General features: G+C 55.9%; 2 protein-coding genes across 2 annotated transcripts; one reads left to right on the top strand and one right to left on the bottom strand.

Moving 5' to 3' along the window:
- Positions 1-4,086: 4,086 nt before the first annotated feature.
- TRIREDRAFT_75383 (uncharacterized protein) lies at positions 4,087-5,582 on the top strand (the record flags this gene model as incomplete). Its single annotated transcript, XM_006962876.1, has 1 exon — positions 4,087-5,582. One exon carries the CDS (start codon positions 4,087-4,089, stop codon positions 5,179-5,181), a length of 1,095 nt encoding a protein of 364 aa, XP_006962938.1. The 3' UTR covers positions 5,182-5,582.
- A 1,276-nt stretch (positions 5,583-6,858) lies between these two features.
- Positions 6,859-9,768, bottom strand: TRIREDRAFT_104364 (mitogen-activated protein kinase; the record flags this gene model as incomplete). The annotated part of the gene is made up of 5 exons (XM_006962651.1): positions 6,859-6,963; positions 7,041-7,375; positions 7,441-8,499; positions 8,607-8,835; positions 9,031-9,768. 5 exons carry the CDS (start codon positions 9,766-9,768, stop codon positions 6,859-6,861), a joined length of 2,466 nt encoding a protein of 821 aa, XP_006962713.1.
- Between the last annotated feature and the right edge of the window lie 3,696 nt (positions 9,769-13,464).

Here is a 13,464-nt window from a genome sequence, read left to right as displayed (position 1 = left end):
GCTTGCAGCAAGTGCTCTCCAGTGCCCCGTTGACCTCTAGGCAGACACATTTCGAAGCTCCATACAAGCTCCACGAGGCTGGAGCCCGGAGCAGTGCAATCTCTGAGCGCGGGTACCTTGTCTGCCCCCCCTTCGTCTCTGTGAGGTCGCAGGCTCCGCTTCTGGCAGCGTCCGGATCCCGTCGCCTGATCGGCAACCATGCTCCTCTGTCAATTCCTTCGCTTTCCCAGCTGCTTAGTGGACCACGGTGCCCCTCCCTGCCTCTCCACAACGCTTTGTTAGCCTTGTTAGGGCGGCTTCATGTTGGTGTGCCGTGCTTCCAGAAGCCGATGCAGAAGCTCCAGCAGCACCCAGTGGCGTGCAGAAGAGAAACTGGCGCGTGGGGGATGGCTGGACACCGGTCGTGACAAGGGCAGCCACTTTTGTAATGAAATTCTGTGAAAGCAAAAAAGAGATGAGGTATGACTTCAAAGGCAAAGAATCTTGGTTTTTTTTTTCTTGTAGTACCTTGCAATGAATCAAGATGTTGTGAAAATGTTTCAGGGTTCCACAGGATCCCGTGGAGAGCGACAGGTACGCAACTTCGCATTTGCGTCAGAGCGACTTTGTCCTGACTCGTTGAGTTTGTGTCCTGCTGCAGATGTCGGAGCCAATACACAGCCTTTTAGGCCTCAAGGTGCGGCCGATAGTAATTAGATGGCATCCAAGACATTAACAGGCTGTCATAGCCGAGGGAGAAGCTCCGATCCCGTTCGGGTCGCTGCAATCAGCGTCGGAAGCCATGGAATGCGAGGATTTGAAAGAGGGTTGTCTGCAATGGATTCGGAGGTAGCTGCATGCTTGATGGGGTATTCCCCGAGCGCATGTGGTACAAGAACGACATGCGATCCCTTCAGGGAGAGGTTCGTCGTGGTGGAGGAGCAGCCCCGGGGGAAGAGCCTCGTTCTTCCTGGGTGTCTAAGCGTCAGATACCCGATGCGTCTGGGTGCTTTATGTACGAGTAGGCGTGCCGGCTGCATCGTCGTCGAGCAAATGCGCTCCCGATGGGTAGGTAGACAGTCTGTGCCTGCGTCGCGGAAAAGGTTACTGAGTATCCACGTCGTTCGTACATATCGCATTAGAGGCAAGCATGTAGGGTCTTCAGATCGCACAGATACAGGACGAGTACTTGGAGCTACCGTCTCATCCCGCATCCCGGATGACCCTCAAAATAGTCACGATACTCGGTACCTAGACTAGGGAGAGCTGAGCCAAGACGCTCCCGGGCAGCGCCACATCTGCCTTTGTCGCACCCCAAACCCACGATGCCCTTTTCTCGCTCAATTTCGGCTAGGTGGGAACCCCCACGGGACAGAATGTCGATGCCTGGAGGATCCATCAGCTAGAAAGCTGGAGAGGACAGATCTGTCGCAAAGAGGGACCGGGCTCCAATGCGCTGACACAGAGATTCTGAAGTCGAGGTAATAAAGGAGGTTGCAGGAAAAAGTCATGAGGAGTTTTTGTTGGGCTCAATCGGGTTCGGTTGAGCGAAGCTGAATCAAGCCCAAAAAGTGAAGCGACGACTGGTGGTACTGCCAAGCACCTGCCTCTCCTCTTGGTGCCTGGACGCGTGCACTTGCAGCGACATTGTCTCTACCTACCTAGTACAGTCGCACTGTGTACCTCAGCGACACAGAGCGGCGATGTCGGATGAGCTGGGAGTGCGTACCTTAGGAAGAGCGGCAGTACGACGAAGGAACTTCCCGACTGCAGTTTGATCTGACGCATGTGACCAGGTAGGAGGTAGTAGTGTTTTGCACGACTGTCACGAAACATCAGCGTGAGCTTGATGCCAAGGTAGCATCGAGTGCGACTCTCCGTTGTATTTGTGGCCATTGTTCACCGAAGCCGTCGAAAAAGGTGAGGACGGCCTGCAAGTGCCCCGGATTGTCGGGAGCTCTATTACAGTGCGATCTACAACTGTCGCACAGGCTCTCGCAAGCGTCGTTTTGACTCAGGAACGTGCCGTCCTTCTCATGTCTCACAGTGTCTCTTCTGCGCTCGGAGTCGGACAACATTGGGACTGGGCAGCTTGAGATGGCCTCTGCGTGCTCAAAAGCTTTGGTCAGGCTGGATCGCCTGGTTGCAGCCGACGAAGACCTGCAGCAGCACGGCGGCAAAAGTGCAACCCCAGCTTTTGCCTCTCTGCAACTGCTCGGATCCGATACGGTCATGGCCGCCGTGCAGATCTACGGCTGCGACTGTGGTTGCCAGTTGCGCAGTACGAGGCAGACTAGTTGCTAGAGTGGCTGCCTGTGGTGAATCCCGATCGAGGCCCGGCCAGCGTCTTTCCATTCAACCTGTTTTGTTCGCCACAACACCACACCCGCGTGCCGCGCCACGTTGTCTGTACAGCGAAGAGATTTCCTGAATTATCCAATCGCCCATCCAATTGGGCGCTGCAGGACCGCTACTGTAACCGACGGCGTCGGCGATGGAGGCTGGAGGGCAGCCGAGAACGCGCCCTCCCTCTTGCCGGCTGTCTGCTATCCGCGGGCTGGATTCGAAAATCAGGCAATGGGATGGCCTCGACTGGGTTCAATGTTTGATACTCGTCTTTGAACTGACACAATCGCGGTGTAGCAAAGGGCAGTTGAGCAGACTGATCAGCACGGAACAGCTGGGAATTGCCACGCAAGATTGGCAGTTGCATATCTCGGCTCACTCACTCGATCGGCAGCGCGGCTCGGGCAAGATTGCGGTCATCTAGAGGTAAACGACTGTCAGCCCTTGAACTCGAGGTCCCTTGAAAATCTCCCGTAAACCCCATTTTTGCAGCATCTCAGGGCAGCGCTTTGCGTCACCTGGCGGGAGAAGCCCACAGAAACGTGTCCATCATCTGGGGCCACCGCCAGCAGAGCTTACTCGCAAGGGAAAACGATGGAGAAGTTCGAAACGAGAAGACGTTGCGCGAAAGAACCTGACAGGAATCAAAGCTCCTATGCCTTTGCGCAGATCTTGCATCATGTATCCAGTCTGCAGTGGACGGCGAACCGGTACTTGTCCGTATCTCAGGAGGCTCGAGGGCACGGACAGGTTGATCACTGGAGCAGGACCCTGCTGAGTAACGCGGTGCTGTGCTGAATCTTGCAACTTTTTGCCCCTCAACCCCCTCCAGGTTGCCCAAGTCTCACCGGTACTTGCGCGGTACTCGGGCGTGAGCCCAGGAACAGGCTCGACCGCTGCGAATACGGAAGGCTTGAGAGCCGTTGTGCCACAAAGACAGCCTTCGGAGGGTTTCTACCTTGGCGCTACGCGTCAGCTGGCTGAGTCTGGATGTACAGTCTGTATCATCCGAGATGGTGTGTGAGCCGGCTCCCATCTACTCCTAGTTTTCTCGTCGGCTACGAGTGCCTACCTGCTGTACATGTAGTCTAGTATCGTAGCAGTTTCTGCGAGCAATTGGGCCGCCGTTGGATTTAATTTTAGAGCCGCCAGCCCATCAGCCACTGCGGTGCTGGTTCAGCAGAGTTTTCGCGTCTCACCCCAATGTACATGACAGGTACTCCAGCAACAAGCCAAATCGCTGCCGGACCTCCCGCCGCGCTAAGCTTCTTAGTTGAATGCAGCGGCCACACCCACTGAAAAGCCACTCGCCATCGCTGAGGCCCAGATGCACGCCCACTGCAGGCCCCCCCCTGGCCGCACCCACTGGCCACTGGAGCCCACTCGAGTCCACTAAAGCCCACTAATCCACCGCCCCTCGCCATTTTTTCTTTTTTCCGCCTTGCCCCATGTTTGGCGCCCCCACCCGTCCAGCTCCATCGCTATATCAAGACACGCCTCGACTTGGTCGAAAGCAGCCATCTCCATCTCTCCCCTCTCTGCATACCACATACCAACCCAAACCGCCTTCCCGCAAGCAATCTCCCGTCTTGACTCTCTCTCCGGGGATTGTTTATAACGCAAGGTCCTTCCCTCTCGATTCTTGAGAACTCTTTCTCTCTCTCTTCCATCGAACAACCACCCCTTCATCTCTCCTCCATCTCCCTCTTCCCTCAACACCCCTTCCATCCACCCAAACACACACACACACACACAGTCACAATGGCCTTCTCTACTCGAAGCGTACTCCGCGCCTCTCGCGCCGCCAACTTCTCCGCCGCCTCCCGCGCTGCTGCCCCCAGCAACGCCGTCCGCTTCTTCTCTGCCACTCGCGGCGTCCGCGTCTCTGACACCGCCAACAAGAAGAGCGTTGTCCGCGAGAAGGAGGTCCCCGTCACCAACTACGGTGCCGGCCAGGGCGACAAGTCCACCCTGCAGGTCCCCGAGGGCGCCTCCAAGGTCCCCTACGACAGCCCCGCCCCCGCTGAGCGCGATGAGGTTGAGCCCCTGAGCAAGAAGGTCTACGACCAGATGCCTCACACCCTTAAGACCATGACCGTCCAGGGCAAGGTCATCATTGTCACCGGTGGTGCTCGCGGCCTGGGCAACCACATGGCCCGCGCCTGTGCTGAGGCCGGTGCCAAGGCCATCGTCATCTTCGATGCCAACCAGGAGCTGGGCGACGCCTCCGCCGCTGAGCTGCACCAGAAGTCTGGTCTGCCCGTTTCCTTCTTCAAGGTCGACGTCCGTGACGGCGCTGCCATCAACGCCGCCGTCGACTCCGTTGTCGAGCTCTACGGCGCCCCTGATGTTCTCGTCAACGCTGCCGGTATTGCCGACTCCAACATCAAGGCTGAGACCTACGACCCTGCCATGTTCCGTCGTCTGATCGACATCAACCTCACTGGTTCCTTCCTGATGGCCCAGTCCGTTGGCCGCGCCATGATGGCCGCTGGCAAGCCCGGCAGCCTGATCATGGTCGCCTCCATGTCCGGCACCATTGTCAACTACCCCCAGGAGCAGAGCTGCTACAACGCCTCCAAGGCCGGTGTCATCCAGTTCGCCAAGTCCATCGCCGCCGAGTGGGCCAAGTACAAGATCCGTGTCAACTGCATCTCCCCCGGCTACATGGACACTGCCCTCAACCGTGTCCCCGCCCTCGAGGCCCAGAAGAAGATCTGGAAGTCCCTGACTCCTCAGGAGCGCTTGGGTGCTGTTGACGAGCTCAACGGCCTCTGCGTCTTCCTCGCCTCCGACTCCTCCAGCTTCATGACCGGCTCCAACGTCATCATTGACGGTGGCTACTCTTGCTACTAAAGGGCGGGCGAGAAGAGCCTCGACCAACATTTTCCACATCACACATTAATATCTATCACGGAAGCGATACCGCCCGCAGCATGGGACGCTCGGGCATGGATGATACCAGCAGTCGATTTTTGAGGCAGGGACAAAAATGGGAGGCTTTGGTTGGCCTCGGCCATTGACGTTTTTCGATCAAACTACACGATCTGGGGTGTTCTTTTCTTTTGCTTTCATTGCGGACCAAAAAAATGCATTGCACTCTTCTGCCTTTTGTTTTTCACGCTTGGAGTTCATTCGGGTTGTTTTTTTTGCTGTCTGCGATTGGGGTCAGACACGCATAGAGGAAATAGACGTCGCGAGTTCATTGACGAGAAAGACTAGAGAGACTTAGAGAGATGAAAACCATTGCTTTTGCCAGATTTGGCAGAATGATTTCAATTACGTGGCCGAATGGCTCTACAGTACCTCCATTAGACTCTTGGTGCAATCGCTCAATGTGAAAAAGACGTTTGTAGAAGCATATTGACGTATGCTTCTCTGCTTGGAGTGTTGATGTATGATGTCAACTCTGCTCTATATCTTCTAAGATGTGTCGACCGGTATGTCGATCATGGTAGTATGTCGATCACGGAGACATCTCGAAAGATCAAGTCCTCTGCCAAGAAAGACACTGCTTGACTGCGTATAGAACAGTAAAGAAGTAGGTAATGGCAGAAGCACGTTCGTCTTGTTGGATACATAGGTAAAACACCAAATTTCTACGTCACCTCCGCCCCCAGAATGCTTTGACCACCACACCCTGTAGACATACAAGCCAACACTCTTCAAATCCCAGCACATACCAACGCACTCTCTTAAACACGCAGTATATGCGGTTCCTTCCATCAATGCCCGTCATGTGATGTAGCCGTAGAAGAAGAATAGTGTCTGGTCCTTCTCGAGTTTCCCCCCCCCCTTGTCTGTCCTACCACCCTCTGCTACAGTAGCAACGTCCTTCTTCTCTCAGCCTTGATAACACGACACTCGGAAACCCCGTCATGATACGGACACAAGAATAGGAGGGAAGAGAAAAAGATCAATGCATTTTATTATTTCACATGGGTATTAACTCGAACTAATAAAACAGAAAGAGACGAACTCTTGTTTTTTCTTTTTTGCAAAAGAACGAAGAACATCAGAAAAAAAAAAGAAAGGTAAAAGAAAGCTCCGCGAGACCAAAGAGACTTGGATCTCGGAGGAGAACGAAGAAAGAAAGTTTTTGATGGTGGTGAATAAAATCGGTACGGGGAAAAAAGTGTGTTTGACAACACTTTAAAAAGAGTCATGAAAAGTGCCCCCCCCCTATGGTAACTCTTTGAAGAAGAAAGAGATGCAAGAATCTGGTAGTGAAATATCATGGCGATGGGGAGCTGTATCTCAGACACGTGGGTAGGTAAAACCCCCCCGAATCAGATTGTGAAATTCCTCATGACGGAGAGAGAGAGAGAGATAGAGAGATGAGGGTGCAGAAAAAACGCGACGATATGGTATGCCTCTAATATTCAAGGATTTCTTTCTTTTGCGCTCGAGATGATTGCGGGGGCGGATGACCTCTGTAGTTGATGATGTGTTTCCGTATGCGGGCTGGGAACGGGGATGAGTGAAGTAGGTAGGTAGGTATGAAAAGTGCTACCAAGACGACATTGCTATGCTTTAGGCGCCGCCTTTTCGAGCCTTTTCTGCGGCTCGCTGCTCTCGTGCGGCTCGGACCAGGGGAGCCAATTGTGATAGATCGACGCATAGTTTCATGAAGTCATGCTGCAAAGGGCAGACAGGGTCAGCAAAGCAAATCCCCAGGGGATAGGAGAAGTAGGGGTGGGATGATGGGAGCTCACTCTTAGTAAATCATGGGCGCTCGCCCGCTTCTCGGGGTCCACCTTCAATGCAAAGTACAAAAAGTCTCTAAACACCGGCGACAACTGCTCCTCGTTCTTGATCTGCGGCGTCCCGTTGGTAGCGATGAGCCACAGAGCTCGTAGAGGCGATTCGGTCAGGTACGGCGGCTCGCCCTCAATCATCTCAATGGCCATGATGCCGAGAGACCAGATGTCGACCTTGCGGCCGTATTCCTTGCGCGTGACAACCTCGGGGGCCATCCAGTACGGCGTGCCAACCATAGTGGTCCGCTTGTTCTGGGCCTCGTTGATTGTTGCGCAAAAGCCAAAGTCGGCTGGAAACGGGTGGTTAGCCTGGAAGACAAGCAAGGTTGTGGCAAGAAGAATAGAGGCTACTTACTGAGCTTAATGTTGCCATCGCTCGACAGGAGAATGTTGTCGGACTTGATATCACGGTGAATGACTCCCTTAGAATGCAAGTGCTGCAGTCCTCTCAACGTCTCTCTGCAGACCGAGGCAATCTGGCCTTCTGACATAATGTTGAACGTCACGACATCTGTGAGACTGCCTCCCTCCATGTACTCCATGACGACCCAGAGCTCGCCGTCGCAGAGGTAGCTGTCGATGAAGTTGACAATGTTGGGGTGTGAGCTGTCCTTCATGACGAGGATTTCGTTGATGATGAGGTCCTTCTTCGGCTGCTGCTCGAGGTTCATCTGCTTGATGGCCACCAGCCGGTTGGTGCCCCTCTCGTGACCCGTGTACACTCCACCAGAAGCACCCTGTCCGATCTTGGTGAAGCCTCGGTAGATGTTGCGGGGATCGCCCTCGCTGCATATCCGCTTGAGCGAGGCCACGACGTCCATGCCGTTGCTCTGGCGAACTCGTTGCCGGGGACGCGCACTGGGTGCTGGCGCAGATGCGCCGGGACTGGGCTGTTGGCGCTGGGCGGGGTGGTGACCGTTGGCCTCGGGAGTGCGGGCGTAGCCCGCAGCCGCGGGAGCTGCCATATGGGGTGACTGCTGTCTCTTGCTGGGGGCTCGGCCGAGCTGACCAGTCATGGCTGCCTGAGCCTGAGCCATGGCCTGCTCCTGTTGCTGCTGCATCAACTGCTGCTGGTAGACGTTGGCCTGGTTGGCGGGGCTGAGAGACGGTGTCTGGGGAGTGTATGGTGACAGGCCGTTGGTGCGGGAGTTGGAGCGTGATCGATGCTCTTCGGGGAGCATCGGCGCGCCTTCTTGAGCTCTGTTATGGCCACTAGACGAGGCGTCATCCAGGGGCTGGGCCATGCCGATACCAGAGTCCTTTGCTACGTATGCGCCGGGCGGGAGTGGCCTGTTGTTCATGCTAATCGGGGGCTTTGGTGCCGGCCGACTCGGCACGATCTCCTTCACTGGCCCGGAACCATGAGTCCTACCAGCAGGGACAGGAGGTGGTGCCCGAGGGTTCTCAAAACTTCCTGTAGTGACAGACTAGTGGTCAGAAAGACTGCTTCTCTCAACAGCCGGCGGGGCGCGACGCGGGCGGGCTGCACAAGGGAAAACATGCGCGGAAGAGTATACATACCAAAGTAGTTGCTGGGATATGTGCTTGGAGATGTCGGCGTGACGCCGTACTGGCGAGGATCTGCCGCTCCCGCATTGTGAAACTTCTCGAGGGACTGGTCCTCGGGAGGTCGCTCGGTGGTTTCTTTGTAGAACTGCAGGATATCCACCATGGTCTGAGGGTTCTCTCTTCTCTCCTTCTCGGAGATGCCACTCTCGTTGATGAGGCGCTGCCATTCTTTGGGGAGTCCCTGGTCGAGCATTAGCATAAGCGACAGTAATAGCAAGGGCGCGAGCCGTCATCATCACCGTCATCACCATTCTCCTCCTCGTGGCAACGAGAACCTGCTGGATGGCCCTGCGGGGTCCACGCGGCGGCCCCAGAGCATGAAGATGAAAGTGACGACAGAAACGACGACGACGACGCCGCGGTGGATCGGACTGACGGTGAACTGGCCGGTCGAGCTATCGTAGCCGACGTGCGTCACATGGACGGGGTTCTCGGGCGCGGAGATGACGGGCTTCTTGCGGGAGCCGACCAGGCCATCGACGAAGCCGGAGAAGCCAGACTTCTTGCGCGACGTGGTGGGCTTGGACTCCTTGGCCTCGTCGGAGAAGCGCTTGGGGCTCATGAGGCCGTCGGGGACGCGCCCAGCCTGGGGCTTTTCCAGCGCCTGGTCCATGGCGGCGTAGCTGGGCGACGAGGTGGGCGAGGGCCTGGCGAAGCGGGGGTCGGTCGCGGCCTTGACGAGCGACGGCGGCTGCTGGGGATGAGGCTGCGGCGGGGGAGGAGGCGAGGCGAACTTGGTGGACTCGATGTGGTTGAGGATGGAGGTGCCGTCAAAGGGCGCCCCGATCAGGTCCTCGTTGCCGCGGCTCTGGTTGGGGTCGCTGAGGCGGAAGCGGGCGCTCAGGTCTGGCGATGCATTCGTTCGCTGCTGGAAGCTCGAGGGGTGTGGCCGCGGGGAGCCGCTGGACTTGGACGCGGACGCGTTGGAGGCCGTGGACCGCACAGGCGGAGCGCTGGGGGCTCGTCGAAGGTTGCGCGAGCTGGAGCTTTTGCCGTCGAGCGACTCCGTGTCGTAGCCGGACGAGGAGCGGCCGTAGGGCTGGTGCGAGGGGGGCCGCTTGACGAGTTTGCGACGCTGGGAATTGCCGTTCAACGGCGGGCTCTGGCGGTCCATGATGGGTTTGTCCAGCACGCACCCTTACCTAAGACTGTGTCTCAGCCCACACACAAGAGGGTCCCCGTCACTGGTCTGTGGCCCGTCCGTCCGTTGGACGCTCTCTTTTTTTGGGGGGCGTGTGCTGTGTGCTGCGTGCTGTGCTGTGCGTGTGTGAGCGCAACAAAAGAAAAAAAAGGGACCTTTGGCTGCAATGAGGCGGCGCGGCTTGCCGTTGCGGACAATCCAACTGCCAGACGAGCGCGGATCGGCCTGGACAATAGGACGAGCCGGGGGTCTGATGCTGTCTGGACTTGGAGGCAGGCGGATGGAGGGATTGGACGGAGCGGCAGGCAAAGTTGGGCCAGGCCCAAGGGAAAAGGCGAGGCAGTCGATGGAGTCGCAGCAGCAGCAGCAGCAGGTCGGGCGGTAGTGGGAGGTGCTAACGGAGCACTAAGGTATCAGCCAGGCGCTTTTCCTTCGGCCTGGTACTTGTGGGCACGACCTCTTCTGCTGTAAATGGAGAGGGAGAGTGCGAGAAACAGCAGGCAAGAGACGTGGAATGAGGAGGGAATCAAGAGGAGTTGACAGGCCGTCCCGGTATCTCTCGATCCCGTCCACCTTCAATCTTGCTGCGCTGCTACATTGCGGTGCTGTCTGTCTGTCTGTACACACAATCTATTCCCTGCCTGCTGGGCCCCATAGAGTGGCAGATTGTTCAAGAGATAATAGGCCCACGAGGGGCGCGAGTGTGTGCGGGCTCGCTGCAAAGGCGCACTGTGCCCTGTGTGGGTCGGCGTCGTACCTTACAGTGTCAGGCCCAAGGAGTTCCTCTCTTCTGTACGCAGGCAGTTTGGCATCTTGATACTGTCATAAGCAGGGCTTTTTTCTCGTCTTCATCTTCGAGTCAGATTCTAGCTGCGTATGAGACTGGTAGAGCGGACGCTTCAGCAGTAGCACACGGGATAAGGAGACCGGATAATCCAGCCATTGGCGCAAACAGGCACTTGCGTGTTGGTGAGAATGATCCGTCCAACAGCCACGGGAACAATGCCGCCACGGGGCGAGCTGGGCCACTGAATAGCGACGCCGCTCGCCATCGAGCCACATGGGCGCAGAAGCCCGTTTGGCGAGTTCTGTCGGTACCTATTGGCATGTAGGTAAGCAAGCAAACTCTGGTCCATTTGCCAGTACATGCACCCGCGGCGTGGTGATGGATCGATAACACGTAGACGCAGGTCTGCCTGCTTGCATGTGCGAGTCCACGGTACTTGGCGCTTCACGTCCGTTGTCCCAAAAATACAGTGCGCAGCCTGGCGCGGGCACATGGTGGACGACGACCAGTCAAGCTTGGGGAGCGCTGTTCTTTTGAATGAAGGAGGGGGAGGGGCCCCGTTCGATGTTTGGTGGCACAGAGACGGCAGCGAGTTGAGTTCTTGTTCACGCTCGTGTCGTCGCTGAGCCGGGATAAAGCCTGCAGTATTTGCCGGAGAATGCCAGGGTACGGCACGAAGTAATAGTACATGGCAAACAGACGGGCAACTCTCAAGTGCAATCGCCAGTCCATTTAGTAGGCGCTCGCTGTCCGGATGCTGTTGAACGCTGTTGAATGGAGGCATTATCAGGTGAGGTTGGGTCGGTAAGAATGATAATGCTGCACTACTTTACAAGTCAAGCACGACGGCGACCCATCTGGTGCTCGCTCCAATCCCCGGCCGGAGCTCATTCGTATCGGCTGGGATTGTCGTCTACATGTGTACCAGCCCCTGTCACGAACCGGGGAAGCTCGTGCTGCGATTTCTGCTGCAATCGTCACTGGCGCAGATCGATGCCCGGTATGGTGGTCGAGGCCATTTCCCCTACGGTTCTCAACAGGACGAACTTGATTATTGGCCAACGTTGCCAGCCACAAACTGTACAGATGTCAGACGTATTGAACGGAGCCAGAAAAAGAACTGGGAAACCCAAAACTCAATCGCCAGGAGAAGAAAAAAAAAATCGAAAAGAAGCCCTAACGAGGAGAAAAAGAACAAAAGCACAACAGGACCCTTTGGCTACCTAAGCACCAGATCGGGCTTGGCGCCGGTGATTTCTCATGCGCTTCTAGCCTCTTTCGAGTACCATCTTTACGATTATGGTAGCGCCGGAACTACAATATTGCTGCTCCCTGGCGGTGGCTTCGACTTAACGTCGACCGAGACAATGACAGAAAAGCCACTGCTTGACGGATCTTGATTTCGGTGGGGTGAACCATCAACGGCGTGGCACTAAAAGCTGAGCATAAAGAAGGCCTTTCTTGGGAGAATTTCCCCCTTCTTTTCCTTCTTCTGTTCGAGAAATTCCCGCAGGCGCCCAAGTGCTGCCGTGGCTTGAGCCTAACGCATTGATCGTGTTATTAGTATGTATCTGCTTGGCCGCTGCCGTGAAGCGAGGCTGCTCCGTGCTCAGGCGAGGCTGCGGTGGCTCTCAGGCCTTGCCCGCCGCTAAACGGACCGCACAGCAGCATGAGCAGCCGCCAAAGCGTCGTCGCTGTTATTATTATTGGGATCTGCCGTTGGACATGTCACATCAGAGCTACCAACAGCATGAACGAAGCCCGTGCCATCTCGGGTTGGGCGCGGCCTTGCTGCAGGCGCGGGGCTGCTCCCGGGTCTTGGCCGATCCTTGCGCTGATACCGATCGCTCGTGATGTAGGGAGGCCGAGTTGTCACCTGTCACGACAATGCTGAGAAAGGGGGCATCGGTCCATAGCGACAGCTCAACTCTGCTCCAGCTTAATCAATCTGCTGCAAAACGGTGGCAGCCGTCGCAATGTTTCATAACGCTGGGGCCGATGCTGAGACACCCCGCTCTCATTCCATGCAATTTCTCTACACGGCGAGTTGCTGCCGTTATTCAAGTCAACCCATGAAGCTTGTCCTGCGATCTCCATCGCCTGCTTTGATGAGCGATGAGAGACTCAATCTGTACTTTTGCTTCGTTTCTGGTCATTTTGCTCTTTCTTTTTTTTTCTTCTCATAGAAAGTCACACAGACCTCAACCACTCAAAGTCGAAGCTCACGAGCTCAGTCCATCTGACCAGGGTCATCTTACATGATATCGCAGCAACCTCTCCTTCAGACATACATACCTTCAGCGGCAATTGGCGGCCCGACACAAGTACTAGACGGATCTCATTCGTTCACAAAGGAGCAAAATGACCTTTTCTCTCCCACGACTTACAGCCCGTCAATAGCCAGGTATAGGTCTCAGACCGGCACATGGGCAAACCTGACATGATGAATAGCCCGATTTGTCTCTCGCTGCCACCTTTTTGTCATTTTCCACCCCTCGATCGTGTGCTAAAGACAACTTGTACCTCTCACAAGACAGTCGAGCTAGGGCGATTTATCCCCTTGTCTCAAGTGGTGTGTTATACGAGAAAGTCCTTTGGCATACGTCTGGAAAGCCAACCCTGCTTGTGGCTTGCAGAAGTCGGAATTAATAGGCGACGTCACGACGATTTGGCCCTCGGTCAAGGCAAGGTAGGCATGGCTCACCAAAGGAGGCATCGCGACAGACACGACCATCTTTCGTATCGCTCGTATACATGTAGGCATCAGATGCGTTTCAGACGGGATGAAAGAAGCCCAGGGAGTTCCATTTTCTCCCTTACTGGGGCCCGCCACATGCTAAGGGAGATGATCGTCTTGAACTACCATCTTCCATAGTCCTATC

Source organism: Trichoderma reesei, assembly GCF_000167675.1.
Source record: "Trichoderma reesei QM6a unplaced genomic scaffold TRIREscaffold_3, whole genome shotgun sequence".
NCBI lineage: Eukaryota > Fungi > Ascomycota > Sordariomycetes > Hypocreales > Hypocreaceae > Trichoderma > Trichoderma reesei.
Note: the sequence above shows the minus strand (reverse complement) of the source record. Positions and strands in the feature narration are given on the sequence as shown.